The sequence below is a fragment of the Pituophis catenifer genome, unplaced genomic scaffold (genome assembly GCF_029215685.1).
Source record: "Pituophis catenifer annectens isolate HBS135680 unplaced genomic scaffold, rPitCat1.0.hap2 SCAF_2, whole genome shotgun sequence".
Lineage (NCBI taxonomy): Eukaryota > Metazoa > Chordata > Lepidosauria > Squamata > Colubridae > Pituophis > Pituophis catenifer.
In genome coordinates this window covers 234738469-234762324 of record NW_027256882.1, presented here as the reverse complement: position 1 = coordinate 234762324, position 23856 = coordinate 234738469, and the positions used below count along the sequence as shown (strand labels likewise).

The window sequence follows — 23856 nt, the reverse complement described above, 5'->3', positions numbered from 1 at the left end:
TACCTGTTTGACACCATCATCCTGAATTTTTATTTGAAATTCCTCACATATGATACCATAAGCCTTCATACAACTAATCCAAAACCAGTGTTACTGGAACTCGCCTTCAAACCCACAGGGTATGTCTTAACACATAGTAGTGCAAAATTCACACACAAAAGTCATTTCTCTCTGTAGACTTCGGTGTTCTCTTCTACAGCAACATAGTATTTCCACAGCTATTTTTGGAGGTGTCACTAAGTTTTTTCAAGACAAAGCGGGAAAATCCTCAGGGTCATCTGGGTTTGGAGCAGCAGTATGCATCTAAAAGAAAAAGCAAAATTAGATCAGTTGGATAAGAGCTACATATTTGTTTACTAAGATACACATAAGTTTGACTTTGTTCATTAAATCGCTGCAATAGTCCAAGTACTATTTACTGTTTATCCTTAGGTTTATCCTAAATGTTTTAAACTATACTTTATTAGAATTTGTCAAAATGAGAACAAAAATAAAAAAAAAATACAATGACAGGAACGATAGGCACATTAGTGCACACCCCCTCTACTGACCACTTAAGTATGAAGTAGGGTCCATGGAAGTCGATTTGTGACTGAAACTGAAAATTTGTAGCTGAGACAACTGAATCAGGTAGAGCATTCCAGACTTTGACAGCTCTATTACTGAAATCATATTTTTTACAGTCAAGTTTAGAACGATTTACATTGAGTTTAAAGTGGTTGTTCACACACGTATTATTGTGATTAAAACAGAAAAAGTCATTTACAGGTAAAGCATTAGTATGTATTATTTTGTATGCAATACCTAGGTCTGACCGCAAGCGATGCAGTTCTTAGTTATCCAAACCAAGAATTTTGAGCCTAGTAGCATAGGGAATTCTATTATGTACAGAAGAGTGCAAGACTTTTCTCGTGAAATACTTGTCAGATATATGGTGGGGATTCCAAACAGTTGAACAATATTCTAAGATTGGTCTAGCATAAGTTTTATAAGCTCTAATTAGCAATACAATGTTTCCAGAAAAAAAGCTTCGCAAAACTAAATTTACAACTCTTAATGCTTTTTTAGCAACGCTGTTACAGTGAGCTTTGGAGCATAGGTTGTCAAGAGATAAATACATCTAGGTCCTTGACAAAGTGAGGGTCATCTGCTAGATCAATGCCACATAGCTTATACTTGACATTCTGATTATGTTTACCAATCTGTAAGACAGAGCATTTATTAATCGAAATTTGGAGTTGCCAAATAGATGACCATTCAGACATGTAGTAGAGATCACTTTTCAAAACAACAGAATTATCTGTAGTATTGAATAATTTTATGTCATCAGCAAAAAGGACACAATTGCTTTTAAGTTGATCACATAAATTGTTGATATAGAGCAAGAAAAGCGTGGGACCTAAAACGCTGCCTTGCGGAACACCACTGTTAACTGATGCAGGATTGGACAGTGAGTTCCCTATTTTGACTTTCTGCAGTCTATTAGACAGGAAAGCAGCAATCCACTTGTGCAAAGGTCCAGAAATGCTGGTCCTTTGTCAGATAGCAAGTTGTTTGTCTCTAAGTGGTGAACAATGGATTGGTTTATAATTGATTCATAACTTTGCATGTAACAGAGCACAAAATTGGTCTATAATTTTCGTCTGAACTAAGGTCACCCTTTTTAAAGATTGATATAACTATAGCTGATGACCATATATCAGACAGAGAACTAGTTCGAAATGAGACGTCAAAAATTGTACACAAAGGCTCAGCTAGGATGGTAGCAAGCTTTTTCAGGAACTTTTATACATTTTATTAATATTAAAGTTTTTTTTCCTAGCTTTATTTATTCAACCCAAGCTTTTAAAAATCAGGGACTCAGAAATTATGTTCAATGGATCCAAGTAATTTCTTGGGTAGGAGTAGGTTCTGAAGAAATATTTAAAAAATGCAGATTTTTCGGTACATCTACACATCCTGTGATTTCTGTTGCCTTCATTTTGCCCAGGGACAATGCCATTTTGATTAGGCAGCTGTATAATTTGAATTACAGCAATGAAGTAGCCAGGGATTAGAATTAGCACATAGTAATTACCATCATTCCTGGCCTTGGCCATGAGTTTTCAACTCTTCGGACACGCCCACGACCTCCTCGTGCTCCTCTGGCTCCTCTTCCAGGACGAGGCAGATTCCCAAAGTTAATGTCCAGTTGAGAAGTGATGTCATTTGCTGCTTTTCGGGAAAAGTGAGAATCATCCTCAAAATCTTCCTTCAGCACCTATAATAAAATGCATCAACGTTTTTTATGGTTAAACCTAATACATCTTCAACTAGAAACAGTGCATCAAGAGCCAAATGACGTCTTTAAATTTAAAAAAGAATTGCCCTGGAAAAATAAAGGACACTACAGAGACATTCTAAAGAGAATAGAACCCCCCAGAGAAACTGGGCTCCCTCTATGACTCATCTCACAATAGAGTGAAACAACACAAAAACCAGTCTCAAGAGATGGCAATTCTCCACAGACACTTTCTTAAAAAAAAAAAAAAAAGCTCTTTGGTAAGCTAAGAAAGCAGCTGCTGGTTGGTACATGTCCACTCATTACTCTCATTAGTTGACTTTTAAGTGCTGAAACACAACTACACCAGCCAGCAAAATTTGAAAAATATGGCTATTTCTCTAGTAACCTTGCAAATGCTTGTGCATATATGTAAGTATGTGTAAGTGAACGGAAAACATATCTAGAGGATTCTTCACAAATTCACCAGAGTGGGAAAGAGAGAGGCTCAATTCATTCCAGCATTTATGGAATCATGCTACATAAATGCAGCTCTGTGCAGTTAATATATGCACACGGCTTCATTCTTTCATGTGAACATAAGGCAGTCTGAGTAAAATCCATTGTTTATTCTCCCTTTCTCTAGTGAACATCCTGCTAAATGAAAGAACATACTCAGCAGTAGATTGTAAACTAGAAACTTAAACTGAACAAGTAATGTTGGAAAACCCACAAATGAGAAAACCAGCAGCAAAGATTCTTTTTTATATATATAAATATATATATATATATTTATATAAATATATAAATGAATTACGGAAAAAAGAAACATTAAGACTGTTCCTGACATTGTTTTAAAATGGTCTGGGGTTGACATAAATTCTAGTAGTGTTTTTCAATCTATTCAGTCCCTAGCTAAAAATTTCAATTTAGTATAACCTAGACATGTTAACAGAGTTGAAAGGGAGAATGTTCTAAATTCTAAGGTAATGCTTACATCATCTCTATATTTTGACTTATGAATTACCACTGCTTTGGAAGGAACAGTGGTTTCGGGCTTCCGGATGTTGAATTCGGGCTTTGGTCGATTTTGCTCTTGAAGATTTTTCCATTCATCCAATGTCATCTCTTGAACTACTTCATCCACTGGCTCTCCTTCAGCAATTCTAAGGGTTTATAGTTGTAAAGTAAAAACAATTAGCCTGTGAAATGCCAGTGACAGAAAGGTAGAATACAACTTAAATGAAAACAGCTACTTGAATTTCTATAGAACATTAAATGGTTCCTTGTTTCCAAATGATGGGTTACCAAGCTTGTAGAAATGCTATAGCTTGGAGAGCTTCTAATCAATGCTCCAATCAATCAGGTCTGCTCTCTTCTAACGTATTCTAGTTCCTATCCACTCCAAACCAGATATTCAGTATTTGTAGTTCACCATATGATCAGTCTGCATCAGGCTATTTTGGTAGGGTTGGGAGACAAAACTTTTCCTCAGTAAGATGCTTCCTTCTATCCCCCATTTTCATATTTTTAGGTCTTTTCTAAATACGTTTTTTTTTCTCAACAAGCTCTTTTGATAATAAAGCTATAAGGACTTCACTTCTATTATATTAAAAGGAAAATAAGCACTTTGAACACAGTACGCTGCAAACTAAATTCTGGTTTAAGTTTTTGAAAGCATGTGGGAACTCATAATTGCCATGGAATGAGGGCTTGCTGATTCAAACATTGGTTGGTTTTGTAGACATAGCTAGACATAGAAAGTAAAGGAATTGATTTACTCCCCTTCCTTCTAAGAACACATCACTTAAACCAGGGGTCTGCAACCGTAAACACTTGAAGAGCCATTTGGACCCGTTTCCCACAGAAAAGAAAACACTGGGAGCCACAAAACCCTTCCCGTGCCTGATTATTTCTTGAGCGGCCACAAAAGTAGCATATGTAGTTGAATTCTGAAACTTTTATTTTCTTGAATTTGTCCATGGTTGGCCTACCGGGGGTTGAAAAGCTCAATAAAGTGCGTGCTGGTGGGTGTAGCACATTGGCAGTTGTGACACATATTTTGAGTGACAAGGAGCCGCAGCAGAGGGGTGAAAGAGCCACATGCGGCTCCAGAGCCACAGGTTGCTGACCCCTGACTTAAACCAAGGGTGTCCAACCGAGTTGTGGGCATCAATTCTCAGAATTCTCCTAACCCAGCATGACTTAAAACTGTTTTCCTAGCCAACTGTACACATTTCCTAACAAAGTAGTTGTTGAAGCCAGAGGGAGACCAGGCTGACCAAGATGATGAAGAAGGTGCCACAGATACTACTCTGGAGCATACCAGATTCATTCATTCATTCATTCAAAAAAGAAATGAAAGCAATGTAGAGGGATGAGCTGACAAAGATCCATAGTACATCATGTTGCCTATAGTTTAAGTAGCACAGCACGTATAAATGTTTGCAACCTAGAATGTGGTTTCGTACTAAACCTAAAATCTGTTGCTGATCAATGATAGTAAATTTAAGTCTTAAATTTGGTTAAAAAACATACAGCTGGCCAGGAAAAACTGTTTAGATCAGATATCTGCTTTATATTTTGTTGGGTGTATATCAAAAATTACACTACAGTTTTGCTATCTGCTTCCTGCATGTCTTCTGAGATCAAATATGGTTTGAATATATGCTCAGTCTAAACTGATTGTAGCAACCCTGGTGCATAATCTAGCTCATTTAGCAAGCTGAAATGTTTAGGTCTTCCATTACACTTCTCTGGCACCACTCCTCAACCTAAATCCATCTAGGATTTTGAGAAACACAGATTCAAATTTTCACTTGCTTGCAAAACTTACTGGTTACTCTGAGCTAATCATTCTTTTTCAGACTAATATACTTCACAGGGGAGCTGTTTGAGAGATTGGGAAGTCTCCAATACATTTGTTGTTGTTAGTTGCATGCTACTTAATTTTACTATAGAAAATTCAAGGTATAGAATCAATACTAGTCTCTATTAATGAATGGGATAGCTCACACTAGAGACAGATCCCTGTCTTGAAATTAATCCAAAAAATGTTACTCTATTTTATTAGCCTGCCTGCCTGTCTCATACCTCATGAATAAACAAGGTCAGACATTGTCAAACAAAAGAAGAAAGAATCCATTTTTATTCCAAAGTATGAGATCAATATATCCTGATAAATACCATATTTTTCGGAATATAAGATGCTCCGGACTATAAGACGCACTTACCTTTCTTGATGAGGAAAACAAGAAAAAGAAATCTGCCTCCCAGCAATTTACCTCCTTGCACCAAGCAGCAGAGGCCCGCGCAGCAATAGGCAATGGCAGTCCCTGCAGCCTCAAACAGCTGAGACTCGGGAGACCGATGCAACGGACAATCACCGTGTGCTAATTAGGCTGTGCTGAAGCTGAAATGGTCTGTTTCTTCTTGCTGCTTGCTACAAGGAGGTAAATTGCTGGTAGGCAGAGGCCAAAGGGTGGGGGCCAGTGGGTGGGCGGGGTTACATTCAGTGTATAAAACGCACCCAAATTTTCACCCCCTTTTAGGGGGGAAAGTGTCTTATACTCCAAAAAATATGGTATGTACATTTTCTAGAAAAGTATATGCAAGAACTATACAACTCCACGGTGACTCTGGTGATGTACAGTCTAAATTTAAAACAATATGAGAAGTACAGACATTTTACACCCTATGGCCATGATGGCGAACCTATGGCACGCGTGTCACAGGTGGCACTCGGAGCCATATTTGTGGGCACGCAAGCATTGCCCTAGCTCAGCTCCAGCGTGCATGTGCACGCCAGCCAACTGATTTTTGGGCCTTCTGGGCCCACTGGAACTCGGGAAACAGGCTGTTTCCAGCCTCCAGAGGGCCTCCAGGGGGGTGGGGAAGGTCGTTTCCGCCCTCCCCAGGCTCCAAGAAAGCCTCTGGAGCCTGGGGAGGGTGAAAAATGGGCCTACTGGGCCCACCAGTAACTTTTTTGCCGTCGTGTGCCAAAAGTGAGGGGAGTGCAAAGCGGGGGGTAGCACACGTATGTGTGTGGGGGGGGCCGCAGGGGGGAATTGAATTATGGGTTTGGGCACATGCGTGCGCGACCCGCCCCGTACTCCCCCCACTTTTGGCACGCGATGGCAAAAAAGTTAGCCATCACTGCCCTATGGCAACAGTTCTGTTGCCAATCCAGTTCTAAATTAATTTATAGGGAGAGCAGAATTTTCTTCTAGGGTTCTTGCTATTCCTTCTCTGAAATATTCTTTCAAAACCATATTGTTACCACATAGAGTTCAATGACGGCAAAAAGGCAATATACAGATCAAAACAAAAATAAAAAGACTTCAATGAAAGAATGAACGAGATTTAAAAAATCAAAGAAATATTTGTTTAAAATCTCATCCCTAATATCTAGGTCAAAGGTCTTCAAACTTGGCAGCTTTAAGACTTGTGGACTTCAACTTCCAGAATTCTCCAGCCAGCTATGCTGGCTGGAGAATTTGAAGACCTCTGATCTAGGTTAACCTAAATATTAGGTTTTGCAGTTTATCCAAGAAAATTATAGCCCGCTAGTTGTTTGACAACATGTCATTACCAGCTGGCAAAGCCTGATGTAAACCATGTTACTAACCACCTGGATAAACCACAACATATATTTCAATAATTCCAAGAGTTTCTAAAGATCGGCTGAAATCATTAAAGCATTGTTATAATGCCCCAGGATCAATTCCATTTTCTAGTGGCCGTGCTGAGATCAGGTCCGCTTGGCACACAGTTGGAATAAACTTCCAAGCGAAAGGCTAGATCTTCTGACAGAGATTTAAGGAGCAACAAAAGCCAGATTGCCAAAGCAGGCCATACTTCATTGGAGGTTCTCCGTCGGGTGCTCCTGGGCTCTCTTCTGTTTCTGCAGTCTCTTCCATAGGAGCAGTCTGTTCCAGCTCACTGTAGAAATAGTAATGCACAGGTGAAATACAAAAGCTACACTAGACAGGATTCCTCACACGCCTTAAACAAAAACATAGTTCCTCACTCTCTTACATCATCAGACTGGGAAAGCTGCTTCAGAGCTTTGGGGTAGTGTTGTGGTCCGCCAGCAGCCTGCGGACCTGGCAGCGGAGTTGGACAATGAAGAGGCTGGGGAGGACAATGGACCAGTCCTGGAGTCAGGGGAAGGCCCAGACGAGGGCTCTGCGTCAGAGGCAGAGATGGGGCCAGGGCCATCTGGGAGTGATGCATGGACTCCGGAGCCTCCAGAGGCGGACAGCAGAGAGGCAGAGGAACAGGAGGAGCCTGTTCCTAGTGCACGCATGTGAAGAGCTGCCAGAAGGCAAGAGCAGCTGAAGAAAAAAGGACAACTCGGGAGTAAGGCCAGAAGATGATTGGCCACTCCCATAAGGCTTAAAAGAGCAGCAACGAGCCATTGGGTTCTTTGTAGAAAAGCAACGTTGATTTCCGTGCTTCTTGTCAGCGTCTCTTGAACTTTGTGGGGGTTTTGCCAAGTAAAGCCTTTGGCAGGTTGCCAAAGACATCAAAGGTTGGTGATAAGGCCAACGGACTGGTTATTAAGAATTTTGTTTTGGACTGAGCATGAATTAATTCTCAGCTGTTTTAATAAACTAAGTTTGTTGAGGACTGAATTGTGTTTGGTAATCATTACTTGGGCCTTGGTCACAACAGGTGGACTCATAGAATATGAACGTCTGCAAGTTGCATGTTGCATTATGCACTGTATGAATCTCAGTAGAAGTATGTCATTAACTGAACAGAGGCTACCCAAATCTCATTACATAAAACCCCAGAAAATGCATGCCCATGCTGCTTCTTCCTTAACCCATTCCTCTGGCACAAAGCCAACAAGGAGATACAAGCATTTAGCTTCTGTCCCTGATCATCTTCCAAGATATTCACCACTGACGAATATAGCTAGCAGTCATTTTTCTATTTAAATTTCAATCATTTCGTTTTCCCACAAAGACAAGCCTATGCAAATCTTTACTTTTCCTTCATGGATTACTATCTTTAAAATGATCTAAACTGGAATTTGAGAAAGCCATCTGTCTTCAGAGATTGAGATAAAGGGGTTTTTTTCCAACTCTTGCTTGAAAGAAGATTTAATGTGAACCCACACACACAAACGTAACCACAAGGCTACGTCCTTTTATTACAGGAACTTCGGGTTTTTCAGTGGAGCAAGACCCGACATGTCTTCCTGTTCAAAATCCTGCTTCCAAACGTTTAAAGCTGAAGAAAGCATCCAAATGTTAGTTTCTTTCTCAGTTCTTATGATCTAAGACAAAAAAAGAGACAGATGTGTCTCAGCCCTGCTAAAGCCCCGTGAAAAAGAGGCCTTGGGGAAAAATAAATTCTGCACTGTTTACTGCAGCAAGATTAGTCTAGACAAGTGTTTCAACATAAAAAAGGAGGCAAGACACGGTGGGGGCAGGGCAAGAGTAAAGGAGGAACTGCCTACAACTCAAATTGGATCTAAGGTGAGATAATTAAGGAAATTCACAAATAGCAATTTGCACCCTTTCCTTCCCCACTGGCCCTCAGGGTGTTACATTACAAATCACCCTATACGTTTCATATTATTCAGCTGTACACTGAAAACAACTTTTCAAAACCATAGGAAAGGGACTTCTCTTCAGTCAGCATCCAATAGTTAAAATAAGTATCTTTAATGTTATGGAGATGTGGAAACGATGCCCTGGAAATTATGAACACATTTCTCATACCTCATATCATCCTTAGCAGTTCCCCAGTTACGTGGTCCACTTCCGCCTCTTTTATCTTCTGCACGGACTCCTCTGTAGATAGAAATTTCACTTGTCTTAGAAATTAAATTAAATATTCACAGAATTATGCAGGTTTTTACCAGTTTGAGATCACTTCCCAAGCATGTGTATGAAATTCCACTCTCAGAATTCCGCAGCCAACATTTGAGAATTTTGAGAGCTGAAGCCCCATGTCTGGAGAGCATCCCCAAGAAGCAGAGCTACAAAAGATTAAATTTTACAAAAGTATCAGCATTCCCATCACATTTACTTAAGACTCCTTATTATGAAGCTATTACTTATTTTGTATATATATAAAACCCACTTTTGGGACCAGCTGATTCCAGGACAGCAGCCAACAGTTATTAAAAAGTTTTACACATTAATGAATCAAATACATGTAAAAAAAAAAAAGTTAATCAATTACAAGTCATAGAACAGCAAAGCCAATTTTCATGCCAAATTCCTGTCTGAATATAAACAAAAAGGATAATACACAAGGGAGCCAACCTCACATTTCTTAGCAATAAGTTCAAAGATTGATTTAAAAACGACAAATGCACATACAAAGCAGCACTTACGTTTTGTCACTCCCGCTCTGCCGGTCAAATTCCCGCTTCCCTCTTTGATCAAAGCCATTGAAGGTCCTGTTCATACCACCACCTCTGCCTCTGCCCTGCAATCCGCCCCTTCCTCCCCCACGACCTCTCATTGGCCTTTCCCGATCAAAGCGCTCTATTGGTCTGAAAACAAAAGGAATCATCCGTCAGTTGTTTACTAAATCAAAGGTAATATATTGTTACACCTTGGTCCTTAAATCTGTTGTCATTATCTAGAATAATGGAAGTCATTTTCAATAAGCTCTGTCAATATTCCAAATGCAGCACTGAACAAGTTTCTAATTTCAGTTCATTCATTCATTCTGCGCTTGAGAAATTCTGCCGGTTAAAATCTCAACACTAGAACATCCATGGTACATTTACAGGTAGTCCTCAATTTACAGCCACAATTGAGCCCCAAATTTATGTTAAGTGAGAAATTTGTTAGAATAGAATAGAATAGAATAGAATAGAATAGAATAGAATAGAATAGAATAGAATAGAATAGAATAGAATAGAATAGAATAGAACAGAATAGAATAGAATTCTTTATTGGCCAAGTGTGATTGGACACTCAAGGAATTTGTCTTGGTGCATATGCTCTCAGTGTACATAAAAGAAAAGATACATTCATCAAGAATCATAAGGTACAACACTTAATGATAGTCATAGGGTACAAATAAGAAATCAGGAAACAATATAAATAAATTAAGTGAGTTTTGCTCCATTTTACGACTTTCCTTGCCACATTTGTTAAGTGAATCGCTGCAGCTGTCAAATTAGTAACATAGATGTTAAGTGAATCTGGTTTCCTGATTGACTTTGTTTGTCAGAAAGGTCACAAAAAGGGATCACATGACTCCGGGACACTCCAGGACACTGCAACTGTCATAAATGTGAGTCAGTTGTCAAGCATCCAAATGTAAATCACATGACCATGGGGAATGCTACAACAGTTATAAATGTGAAAAATGGTCATAAGTCACTTTTTTCAGTGATGTTGTAGCTTTGAATGGTCACTAAATGAACTGTTGTAAGTCGAGGACTACCTGTAAAGAGCAAGTAATAAACACCCCTACTCCCACATTAAACCACAGATAATAATAAAAATAATAGAAATAGATGCCAATTTTAAATAAAAATTGAACTACTAATCATGCCAATTCCAAAGCAGCTCCCAGCTCAGAATACCTTTAAAGCAGGGGTGAAATGCTCCCGGTTCGGACTGGATCACCCAATCCGGTACCGATGGAGATGGGTGGTTCGGAGAACCGGTAGCAAAAATCCTTCCCCCCCCCATACCCAGCCGAGCCACACAATCATCAGAGGCTTTTTTTTTACTTTTAAAAGCATTTTTTCTACAACCTCTTCGGCCAAAAAAATGCTTTTAAAAGTAAAAAAAAAAAAAACCTCTGATGATCGCGCGGCTCAGCTGGAATCGTCAGAGGCTTTTAAAAACATTTTTTCTACAACCTCTTCAGAATTGTAGAGTTGCCTGATCGGCAGAGGCTTTTTTCTTTTAAATGCCTCTGACGATCCAAGCTGAGTTGCCTGATAGGCAGAGGCATTTAAAAGAAAAAAAAGTCATAGGGTACAAATAAGAAATCAGGAAACAATATCAATAAATTAAGTGAGTTTTGCTCCATTTTACGACTTTCCTTGCCACATTTGTTAAGTGAATCGCTGCAGCTGTCAAATTAGTAACATAGATGTTAAGTGAATCTGGTTTCCTGATTGACTTTGTTTGTCAGAAAGACAACTCAGCTGGGATCATCAGAGCCTTTTGAAAGCATTTTTTTACAACCTCTTCGCCAAAGAGGTTGTAGAAAAAATGGTTTTAAAAGTAAAAAAATTTAAAAAATTGGCCACGCCCACCCAGTCACATTCCCCCCACCAAGCCATGCCCACAGAACCAGTAGTAACAAATTTTAGATTTCACCATTGCTTTAAAGCTTTCAATCCTAGTACAGAATCTCAGATTTGTATCAATCTCAAATGTAAAATTTTCCATGTGTAGACTTTATGTTTCAACTTTACAGGAAACTAGATTCATGGTATTCAATTTATTACATCTTATAATTTTAGTCAATGATTTATATTCTGTGAATATGGCTCCTAAACATGTTAATTTTAGCTTAAAGCTTAATAGTGATGTTTAAAACTTTAAGTGATAATACATTTTATAATTTCATAAGCAATTAATGATATATTAGAAAACTGTAATCTTCCTAACACATTAGATCCCTTGTTTAGTTTGTACTGTAGTTTGTATTTAGTTTGTAATCTTACGGTTTGTATTTACCTTGATGTACTTTTTACATGTCTTTTTAACAGATAATCCTGGAGTTAATACCAGTCATTCAGCAACCATTCAAAGTCATGACAGCACTGAACAAGTAGTACTTATGACCGGTCCTTGAAATACCAGCTGTTGTAATAATCTTGCTGTCATGATTGTGATATTTGCACTTGGTTAACCAGCTTGTACTTATGACAGTTGCAAAGTCTCATGCTCATGTGATCACTATTTGCGACCATCCCTGACCATTTCCCACAAGCAAAGTCAATAAGGAAACCGGTCACAACTTGTTCCCTTAAGTTGCCCCCAAGGAAGCCCATTAGAGATCTTATACTCCACAGCACTTGCCAACTCACACTCCACAGCATGCACCTCTAGCCCTTGCTGACCCGCCTACATTCCACAGCATCCATCCATGATTCCTAGTCATTGTCTCTTAATATCTGCCTGTGTCGCTTACCCACACTCTGCAGCACTCACACGCTCCTTGTCTGGAATTCCAACCTCTTCCTGTTTAACAACCTGTGAAGTCCTGGAATTACAACGGCAACTGACGGGATTGTTGTCACTAAGTGATGTGGTCACATGACATCGCACGACAAAAGTTCTGGTCCCAATTGCTTTCATAACCCAAGGACTATCTCCATTAAATGTTAACATCATTTTTAAAAAGTTTTAATTTTTCTTATTAACTGATTTTACATTTTCCAAATTTACAATGTATAAATAAATCCTTCAACAACACATACCTTTCTAGTGTAAACTCTGCTTGTCTTTCCATTTCATGAGGACAGTATTCTCTGAAAGGTTTCCATTCAGCTTTATCTTGTTTTATCTCCGTACCTCGGTTTTCATTCCAGCCCTGTTGTTCTCCTCTTTTTGGAGCTCGCTTTTGGCCTGTGGAAAATCAACATATTTAGATTAGTGGCATTAGTTACATTTAAAACAGAGGTAATTGCCCCGTGTTTACTATAATCACCCAATCCTATTATTTTTGATGCTATTTTCTTTCTGTCCCAAACAAAATATCTTAGCCCATAAGGCAACTCAGAGCAGCAAATATTCCAAAGTGATAGAGAAATTCCTTGGAAATTTCAATATTTAACAACAAAATCACTGCTGTCTATCTATTGCTGAATCAAATAACTTTAAGTTCACTACACAGGTAGTCCTCACTTTTAACAATGAAAACTGGGACTGGATTTTTTATTGTTAAATGATGCACTCATAAAGCATGGCTGCTTCTCTTATCAATAGCAATCCCTCCAGTCCCTACTGCTGTCATTAAGTTGTGTTTGTGAGTTGTTAAGCATGGATTTTCTTGCAACTTCCCACTGACTTCCAACAAGCAAAGACATTGGGGAAAACCGGCAGAAATTTGCAAATCCCATGCAGCTCGCAAGCAGGCCAGTATTTATTTATTTATTATTGCGATTTATATGTCGCCTTTCTCCCTGGGGACTCAAGGCGGCTTACAAAATGACAATTTCTGATACAAATCACAACGAAATAAAAATTAAAATCAGCAACCCTATTAAAACAATTTAAAATTATAACAGTGTACCCCCAAATGGATCAGTTAAGTTGATGGAACAGTCACGTCTTCAGCTCATGACGGAAGGAAAGAAGGTCGGGGGCGGTCCTGAGCTCGGTGGGCAATCCATTCCAGAGGGTCGGGGCTCTCACAGAGAACGCTCTCCTCCTAGGGGCCGTCAGCCGACATTGTTTGGCCGATGGTACCCTGAGGAGGCCCACTCTGTGAGAGCACACAGGACGATGGGAGAGCGGCTGGAGATGGTCCTGCAAGTACCCCGGGCCTAAGCCAGTAGGCTGATAAATGGCTGCTGCTGAGTGGAGAGGGAGCAGCGGGGATGTGCAGCTCAGGGACATGGGTTGAGAAGGATTCAGGAAGGATGCAGGAGGGTATGCAAGTGGCAAAAAAGGCATAGCACAAGCACAGCGAATAATGCATACAGGGTATGCAAGAAGCTGTGGAGGCAAGGCGCAGGTGCAAGGCTTGGAGTGGGTATGCAAAGTGCATGAGGGGCCTGTTTGAAAAGGGTGCATAGAGGTGTGCAAGTAGGTGGGAACGTGTGGCAGGAGCACAGTGAGGCTTGTGAAGAGTGCACGAGGGTGGCACAAGTGCATGGATGCACTGTCAAGATGCTCTATGAGTGCAGAGTTGCTGGGAGAGACTTAACCAAGTGATTCCAACTTCCCCATTGACTTTGTTTCTGGGAAGCCAGCAGGGAAGATAGCAAATGGTGATCACATGACTATGGTATACTGCAACTGTCATAAACATGAGCCATTTGCCAAGGGCCCAGATCATGATCACGTGACCATGGAGATGCTGGGATGGCCAGAATTTCAAAGACCATATGCAACTACCACTCATTCAGCACTGTCATAACTTCAAGAGGTCACTGAATGATTAGTCATTTAATCGAGTACTGTGTGTGTGTGTGTGTGTGTGTGTGTGTGTGTGTGCGCGCGCGCGTGTGTGTGTAATGGGCAGGCTTCAGGCCTATGAGCTATTTTTTTATAGAAGAGAAAATAACTTTGATCAGAAACTAAGAAGTTTACCGTGCTACATTAAAGCAACACATGAACAGTTATGGGACATTCAAGAACATCTCTGAATGTGCTGACATATTATACTCACGAATTAGACTGATCAATGAAACAAAACTCTCAAATCAACTTTAGCCCAACACTCATAGCATGACTGGATACAACTATTACAACAGTACCTGCTGTTTCTGAAAAAAATTAATCGGAGGAGTAACTCTGCATTATAAATTTTAGTTTAATCTGGTTGCCCAGCCCCAGCTGATACTAATCATATTATCACACTATATACTTTTAACTTATACCAAGGTTCCATAATTCTGATGCACACTGTTAGATTCAAAGGTAGTAAGCATTTTTCCAAGGTACAAGCAAACATTGTTATGCCCAAACAAAATCACAATTTCTTTAAAAGACTGATATTACGAGAAGATATTTGCAAAAGGAATTAAAGGGCAGAAGTAAACAAACCAAGTGTTAAAAATAAAGCACCACTGCATCCTGAGAGTTATCAAAAACCTTTTATCAATTCTGCTTGTATTAACCAACTCAAGAGTGAACTGCACTAAAAAGTTTATTTGCGCAGAAGTTAGAAAATATTCCAAGGTGTTATTCAAATTAAATTACTATTAGAGATCCTTTTAACTCGGTTAATTGAAGAATTCAATTTTGGCATGAAACCACCAAGCTTGAAGCTTTGCAAAATCATCATTTTGAATGAAAGGATGAAGGCAGAAACACATGGTAAATAACCTGACCAAAGTTTGTCAATCATTTCTTTCATGAAGTTTACAAATCCAATTTACGAGAAATGTTGGTAGAGATTCCAGACAGCTATTATTATTCAGAGTAGAATAGTTAAACAGAGGTCCAAATAGAATATTTCAATACAAAGTATGTATACAGACTCCTACACCAATCAAGTCACTTCCTTAGAACAAATGAAGAACTCAGAAGTGGATGTAATACTTGCAGTATTTTTGGAAGTAAATTTAATTTACATTTAAATTGAGCTAAAATTGAATATCATTATGACTGTTCTCATATAGTTCATAATCACCTCCTCCTAACAATTCCAAATTGCAATTTTTATCTTAGAGCTCAAACTGTACACTTCTGCCTTAGCGGGTGGATGTTGACTACAATTTTAAAACTTTAACCTAATAAATTATTCCGTAATTTTGAATCTATCTGTATAGATAGTTTACTTCAAGTGGGCGTTTCTGCTAAACACATAGTAAAGATGAGGTCAGAATTATATAATTCTGTGTGAGAATTATACCTTCTGAATATACAGGCATATTGTTGCTGTAGAAACAATAAAAAGGAGAGATAATCCATTTCTGCTATATAGGGTTTTATGTAATTCACAAGGCTGAAGCCTCACAACAAATTTCACATATATGAAGACAAGACAACAAGAAATTAATACTGCTTTAAAGTAAAGAGATTAGCCTTCTGAACCATCAAGGCAACTTCAGTCCACTGAAGAAGTTTGTTGAGGCACTACATATGCCTAAGTAATAAATAAACAATCCAACTTTCCTTATCATATAAACAGCAGAAAAATCCTTCAGAAGGATTAGACTTCACGTTTAAATGCCCTAAAACATACGTGTGTGTGTGTGTGTGTGTGTGTGTGTGTGTGTGTGTGTGTAAAGTCTATTTTACAGTATTCAAAACGGTTTCACTTAAACGATGCTAAACAAAGGATATGAAGGGACATTCTAAAGAATATTGTATTTCATAGCCACACAACACCTGGAAAAATCTCTTGTAAACAAAATTAAGTTTATACTATAAAAATTATTTCAGCGTAAGAAAATTGTTTGTATAAAATTGTTTGAATAAAAACTATGTTTGCATGTATTTAAAAATTCTAATTTTATAATGTGAACTACGGTATCTTAGTGGCTCCGTGCAATGATCTATCGCAGGAAAGAAACATGGAAAAGATCCTATTAATTCTCCCACACTTCTCAGTGGTTTTCTTAATCACTGATAATTATAGCACATCATACAAATATTGCATCATCTACAGTAACTTCCATATAAAACTCTTCATAATTCAACTCTAAAATTGTTTTCCGGAGTTGAGAACCTCCAAAAGCATGTAATTCAACTACTAAAATTCCTAGCCAGTGTAGGTTTAGCAGAGAATTCTAGGAGTTGAAATCCACCTATCTGGAAATTACCCAATTAAGCTAAATAATATTTATCATATATTTATCAAGTAATCAGACAGCCTGTTCCATAGATTGAAATACATCTGCTGGGCCATTTCTTATTATTACTTTTAATAATAACCCATTAGGTAAAGGTAAAGGTTCCCCTCGCACATATGTGCTAGTTGTTCCCGACTCTAAGGGGCAGTGCTCATCTCTGTTTCAAAGCCGAAGAACCAGCGCTGTCTGAAAATGTCTCCGTGATCATGTGGTCAGCATGACTAAACGCCAAAGGCGCACGGAACACTGTTACCTTCCCACCAAAGGTGGTCCCTATTTTTCTACTTGCAATTTTTACGTGCTTTCGAACTGCTAGGTTGGCAGAAGCTGGGACAAGTAATGGGAACTTATGCGGCACTAGGGATTCGAACTGAACTGCCGCTCTTTTGAACGACAAGCTCAGCATCTTATCCACTTAGCCAATAACCCATTGAGCTCTAATTATGGTTGCAGTGTTTTATACAACTTGACAAACAAAATATCTCAATGAATAAATATATGGAATTATGTTATGCAATAACTTTTAAATAGATCTGCCAAATGCTACTATTCTATACTTTTATTCTTTGGATTTTTAATCCTCATATAAATTTGTTATACTTGGATCAAAGTCTGCTTCTGCAAATCTTTTTGCATTCTATAGTTAATTTTCATCTTATTTACATTTTAGCTTCAATGAACACAGCTGTACTCTGAACTAATGATCCTATTTTTTATATTGAGCATACCATTTGCTACAGAATGAACAATATATTTTAATATTAAATGATTGTACAACCACATCAGAATTGTATGTTATCAATTCTAATAAAATATGCTGGTATTAAATATAAGAAGCAAACTTACAATTATTAGTTTTAACATTAGCTTCTTTTTTTTGAAGAATTCTATTTATATACTGATGTTCACTATAGTTGTTATTTTAATATATTGTTTTGATGATTTTGATCCATACTGAATCTATCACGAGGTGGGATATATGTTTTGTAATAAACAAATATTTATATGAATGATGAAATAGCAAAATATCATCAACATTTGCATATAAATTTAACACTTCTAATCCATGAAGGATCTTTTATATTTATTAAAACATCCTTGCATCTACTATAAAATTAAAACAACATATTGGGAATATAAGCCCTGTAAATTTTAAATTACAAATAATAATATAAAACCCTAGGAACCCTAGAAACCAGCAGACTGAGTTAAAATCTCGCCTTAGTCATAAAAGCCAGCTGGGTGACTTTGGGCCAGTTACTGTCTCTCATCCCAACCTCACCTCAAAGGGCTGTTGGTGTAGAAAAAATAGGAGGAGGAGGAGGAAGTATGTTCACTGCCTTGAGTTATTTATAATAATACATGTGTAATATATATAAATAAATAAAATAAATTTAAACCTAACTTCATGAAAATGTCCATTCAGAAAATATTATCTTTTCTTTTCCTATAAAAACAATCTCATCTCAAGTTTTCACACAAGTTTCTTCCCCCCCCCTTTCTCAAGTTAATTTCTGAGAAAAAAACAGATGTTCCAAAAGCAATTTTACAAGCTAAGGAAAAATAAGAGCAAATCAACTAATGTTCTTTATTATCTACAAGAAACTCAACTTTGATAGATGGTTTCAATTTGGAAACCAAGAGCAGTAAGACATCTTATACTTTAAAAAATGAAGGAATTGTATGTTCATTGTGACATAGCATACATTTTTATAAACTCAAAATGGCTCAAAGACAAAGTGGCTTTATGCACCACTTTCACATTACCTCTGGAAAAAGTAAGATAATTTGTGACAGGAAAGCAGCTAGTTTATACCGGTTTGGATTTGAGAATTCTTAAAGAATAAAAACAAATTTAAGTGCTTGATGTGTTATTTAGACTGTCTTGCCTGAAAAACTTTGTGAAAAATTCATGAATTGCCAAATACAGGCTTGAGACTACAACTGCATAAACTTTACCAAATGAAAACAATTAGTTTTGCGTGCCACTACACAGAATCGTTAGAAAAAGATTTTGTAGCAACATGATAGATTCCAGTACAGGAAATTATCAACTTGTACATTTAAAGAATGCAAAATTAAACCTACATAATTACAATTCATCAAGCCATTTATAAGAAGACTTTTACATGGGCTAATTAGCTCTCAAAGATAAAGAATGAAATAGGAAGGGAGTTGCTACTGCTTATCAGCCATCAGCTCTTTTGTAGGATTGGCTGAGCAACCTTCAGCCAGTTTCTGCCTTAAAAACATCAATTTCAACCCTTTCAACTACCCCAACACACATACATTCAGGAATGTCCAGTCTTGGCAACTTTAAGAGTTGCCCAGAATTCCCCAGCCAGCCAGTTGAAGTCCACAAGTCTTAAAAGTTGCCAAGCTTAGACATCCCTGCTCTAAACTTTTAGTCTTGTGCATTTTGTTGTTCTGCCGGGCTGGGTTATCAATATAAAGATTTTAATTGGTTTTAAATTGGGTTTTTAAATTCGGGGTTTTATAAATTGGGCCTATTATTTAATAATTTTAATTATTTTTAAATATTGTCTGTCTTTGTGTTTTTAATTAGGCTGTACACTGCCCTGAGTCCTTCGGGAGAAGGGCGGTATAGAAATAAAATAAATAAATAAAATAAATAAATAATAAATTTTGTAGACTCTAAAAGCCACAAAAGTGATGCTGGAGAGGCTTAATGAAGCCTTCACTTGGTTGTAGCAACCACAAACTCTCTTCCTACAGAGCTAACTATCCATATGCTATTCAAAAGCTGATCAGACCCTGACTGGGGAAAATATGCAGTTCTGCTGACTTGGGATACTGCGATTTAGACCAAAATGTGCACATATCTTAAAAAATAGCCTGTGTTCTTATTCCTTACTTGTTTGTTTTAGTTTTGGCTCAATACCCGGAAATACAAGAACAAAAACTGCCAGTTCAGGTATATCTTTTAACTAATATACCTCAATTTAATTTCCACAGTCATGAAAATTACTAGAGCTTTGGAGAACTTGAAATTCAAAGGATAAAAGGCTATTTGGATTGCTTGAGGGTGCAGATGTCTCATCTGTTTGCAATTCCTTAAAGCAGCTGTCATTTGCTCTACTGTATACAGCCAGTTTAGTGTGATGGTTAAGGTGCTGGCCTAGAAACCAGGTGACTGAGGATTTTAGGCCTCCCTTAGCCATGAAAGCTGGTTGGGTGACTTACGGCCAATCTTTCTCAGCTTAACCCACCGCAAAGGATTTGTGTGAGTACAGGTAGTCCTCAACTTACATTTAGTGACCTTTCAAAGTTACAACAGCACTGAAAAAAGTGACTTGTGATCATTTTTCAGTTACCACCTTTGCAGCATCCCCAAGATCATGTGATCAAACTTCATATGATTGACAACTGGCTCGTATTTATGACCATTGCTGTATCCTGGAGTCATGTGATCACCTTTTGCAACCACCTCACATGCAAAGTTAATGGGGAAGCCAGATTCACTTAACAACTGGGTTACTAACTTATTAACTGCAGTGATTCACTTAACTGTGGCAAGCAAAGTCGGAAAATGGGGCAAAACTCACTGAACAAATGTCTCACTTAACAGAAATGTTGGGCTCAATTGTGGTCTTGAGTCAAGGACTACCTTTATATAAAAAATACTATTACTAAGACTATACACTGTGGTTCCCACTAGTACCCACTAGTAGTAGTTCCCACTAGTTCAGGTTCAAGCCAGTTGCATCTGGATACATAAAAAATACGATTTTATTGGTCCAGATAGCACTATGCTTCATTAATAAACAACAATGGAAGAGAAAAGTAGTATCGAAATTATTTCTGGCATATTTCTCATGGCACACATCCTGCTACTTGTTTCCTTTTAACCTGTTTCATTCATACTTTTTTTTTTAAATGATAATCCACTGGAACACCGAATGACTCCAGGAGACCAGTGAGAGAAGGTTAGGGAAGGCTCTGGCTCTCAAAGAGAGTTTTAAACACGGATTCAATTAACGAACGAATCTTCAGTTGCATGAATGTCATTTCAAAACAAAAAACGAAACATCAAAGTATTGTGAAATTTGTTTCCACTAAATTAAGATGACATCACTTTTCCGGTTGGGTTTAAGTGCTGCGGGGAGCCCCAACGAGGTCATATGTACTCGCGTCTTGAAAAAGAGCCACAACCCCGCTTGGTGGAAAGCGCCTTTCCGCTGATGAAGCGATGGGCGGGGAAGGTTTCGCTATCTGGTGGCGCCGACTAGCCCGGTTAATTACATCTGAAGGCGGAGGCCGAGCACAACGGCAAGATAGAGCCGCCCTTCGCTTTCAGCACATGCACCACCTGCAGTAAACGCCACTGGGAAAACAAATATGTATGTATGTATGTATGTATGTATGTATGTATCTCGGCCAGACGCCACAATAGCTCGCGCCTTTCCTGGGATGAGCCGCCCCGACCCGCGCAGAGAGGAACCACGAGCTAGGCTAGGGCAAGGCCAGCAGGTGGCTGCTCCGCCCGCGTCCCTTCCACGCCGAGCCAGAAAGACGCCTCGATTGGTTCGCGGTATTTTCAGGCGAGAAGAGCCGACGACTGACCGAAAGGCAGAAAAAGGGAGGGAAGAGCGCACGTGCGTCCGTCCGTCCGGGGTCTGCAAAGGGCCAGGACCGACGAAAGACCTTCCGCCTCCGCCTCGATCCAAAGGGGGGACTGCCCGACTCCGATACTTTTTCTTTTTCTTTTTTAAACAACTCATAAACCGGTTCTAGCTCTTCCTTGCTCGCGTGGCTTTGAACAGACTGCTTTAACTAACGAACGCCCAATTTTAAGTGCGCCTTGGAGGAAATTGTCCGGGTTAAGCCTGCGGGTCGCCGCTCGTTTACCTAGGAGCGAGTTTCGTGGGAATGAGTGAGATTTGCCGGAGGGGGTGGGGTGGGGGGAAGGCGCTTCTAATGCTGCAATGCGAGTCGCCGACTCTACGGGCAAAAGGGGGGCCGATCAAAGCGGGCTTGTTTCAAGAAGGAAGCCCGCCGGATTCGGTCTGCACCACTGGCCGCTTTCCCACTCCCGGCACCATCTCCCGCTTATCCCATTTCCTGGTCCACGCAAGCCCCCTCCCGCTCCATACCGGGTGCTGTGGGGCTCTCCGACTGCAAGAACGGGGAGCCTTTCCGCTCCTTCTGGGATTCTCTTTTGACAGCGGTGGCGGCAGCGACTCCTCCGGGGCCAGGTTTTCTGCCGGTTGAAAAAGCCGCTTCTTCGCGCTTCTTGCTCTGCTGCTTGCGCTGCTCTGCCTCCCGGAGGATGTCGAAAGGGTCGGATTCATCATCGAGCAGCTGGTGGAAGCGGTTGGCGACGGCGCAGCCAAAGCTCTCCTGCATAGTTGTGGCGGCGGCCACGGGGCTGGCCAGCGCGCCTTTCATTGTCGTGGTGCCGTCAGCCGCCGCCGCCGCCGCAGCAGCACCCACCCCTTCCCGAATGCGACAGAAAGAAGCAAGCTCCCCTCAGCACGGCCCAAGTAACCACGCCATGACCACTCGCCCGCCCCGTCCGACTGCGCTACCAATCGACGCGCCAGCAATGCCTCCAGCCCTGCCTGAGCAACCAATCCAGAGCGCCGCTTTTTATGGTCCTACCCAATAATGAGCCTCACAAACGTGTAGAGTCATTAACCAATCAGCATCCGGAATTCTGCCTCAGTCAAGCAAAGAAAACACGGGATCCCCACCTCTCAACAATTTCCCACGCCGCTGGTCGATGACGTAGAGCGTCTGTGTCGTCACGTGTTAGAACCTTGAGTTATTAGGATTTTTTTTTTTTTGTAATATAGTATTATCAAAGTTCCGTCTAGTAGGGGGCGAAAGATTTGAGTGCTGCTTGACTACTATGCTACACTGAATCTAACACTGAAACATCAATGAATCACTCTAAGTGAAGAAGCTGTGATTGGCCCAATGGCTGAAGATTATCTTGAACTTGACGGGTATTCTCTGAGCCTCTTTGCAGATCCTTTATTACCCAAACTAGGTAATATCATTTCAACCCTGAGCTACAAATGTTCTCTTCTATTGATCTTTAATGTCTCTGGTTTTAGTTAAACGTCTTTAATAATTACATTGCACCCTGACTCAATGCACATATGGACATATTAATGTGCAAGTGGGAAGGGCAAAAAAAAAAAATACAAATATTGGGTTAAAGTTAGAGCAAGATTAATTTCAAATATAGTGTTATGCAAGCTGTGCCAGAATTTATTATTTTATTAAGTTTATATGCCATTTCATTGTCAAGCGAATCTTACTAAATTATGATGCTGTTACTGTTTCAAGTTTTTACTTTAGGACTTCTCTATTGTTACATTGGCAAATTCCCTCAAACTAGTCAAAAGCATTTCATGGTTATTTCATTTTGGATCTAGCAAGAAATGTTCAATAATGTTTTTAGCCACAAGATTTTTTTTAATGATACTGGAAACATACATAGGGAGCTTAACTTTCCTGATATATATAGACGTTATGGCAACTGAATACTGTCCACATGTCCATGTATTTTCCTTGGCAGTATTGAAGAGTCTTGTATTCCCTTTTCCCAGGTTTGATCAATTGACAAATACCAATTTATTGTACAACACTAACATTTTACTCATATGTTAACTATTAACCAGATCTAACTTCCCTTAGCTTTTTGAGATCAGACAAGATCAGTTAGGTACTTAAACTAAGTATCTTCTTTTATTATGCCAACCAGTTTGGATGAGATTTATTAATGTATACAGTTAAAACTCAATTTGAAAACTTGTTGAGAGGAAAGGGTTTCCATTTAAGATACTTTTGTGCATACTTCTTAAATCCATATGTCATTTTGCATGAATGTAAAAAATATGAATCAGGCTTCCTGGCTCCCCCAAACCAACCAGGAAGAACCAAGTTACTTGTTCTTAGGGAGCAGAAAAGATTTCTCAGACACTACAAAATCAAGCCTAAGTCATTTCGCTAAATTGTGAGAATTAAGGAAAGCACCTTGCAACTGCTATTGCATCAATATCATAGCAGCATATCTGACTGCACCTATGAACACAACCTTTTCACTTACTTTACTGCTTCTAATCTTCCCACTGACACACCCATTCATTCCCTTGATCTT

At 39.3% G+C, this 23856-nt stretch overlaps 1 protein-coding gene across 1 annotated transcript; it reads right to left on the bottom strand.

Moving 5' to 3' along the window:
- HABP4 (hyaluronan binding protein 4) lies at positions 1-22217 on the bottom strand. The gene is made up of 8 exons (XM_070935644.1): positions 21842-22217; positions 12681-12828; positions 9615-9776; positions 8995-9066; positions 7118-7201; positions 3258-3426; positions 2078-2260; positions 1-303 (listed from the first exon to the last, which is right to left on the bottom strand). The coding sequence occupies exons 1-8, from the start codon at positions 22134-22136 to the stop codon at positions 247-249; spliced, it is 1170 nt and encodes a 389-aa protein (XP_070791745.1). The 5' UTR covers positions 22137-22217; the 3' UTR covers positions 1-246.
- Between the last annotated feature and the right edge of the window lie 1639 nt (positions 22218-23856).

Excerpts from the sequence above, each read along its gene's own strand:
- HABP4 (XM_070935644.1), bottom strand. The coding sequence starts at position 22,136 with ATGAAAGGCGCGCTGGCCAGCCCCGTGGCCGCCGCCACAACTATGCAG. Across the intron at positions 9,777-12,680 it reads GCAGAGTTTACACTAGAAAG|ACCAATAGAGCGCTTTGATC; the intron begins GTATGTGTTGTT and ends TTTTGTTTTCAG. Across the intron at positions 304-2,077 it reads GGCCAAGGCCAGGAATGATG|ATGCATACTGCTGCTCCAAA; the intron begins GTAATTACTATG and ends TTTTTCTTTTAG.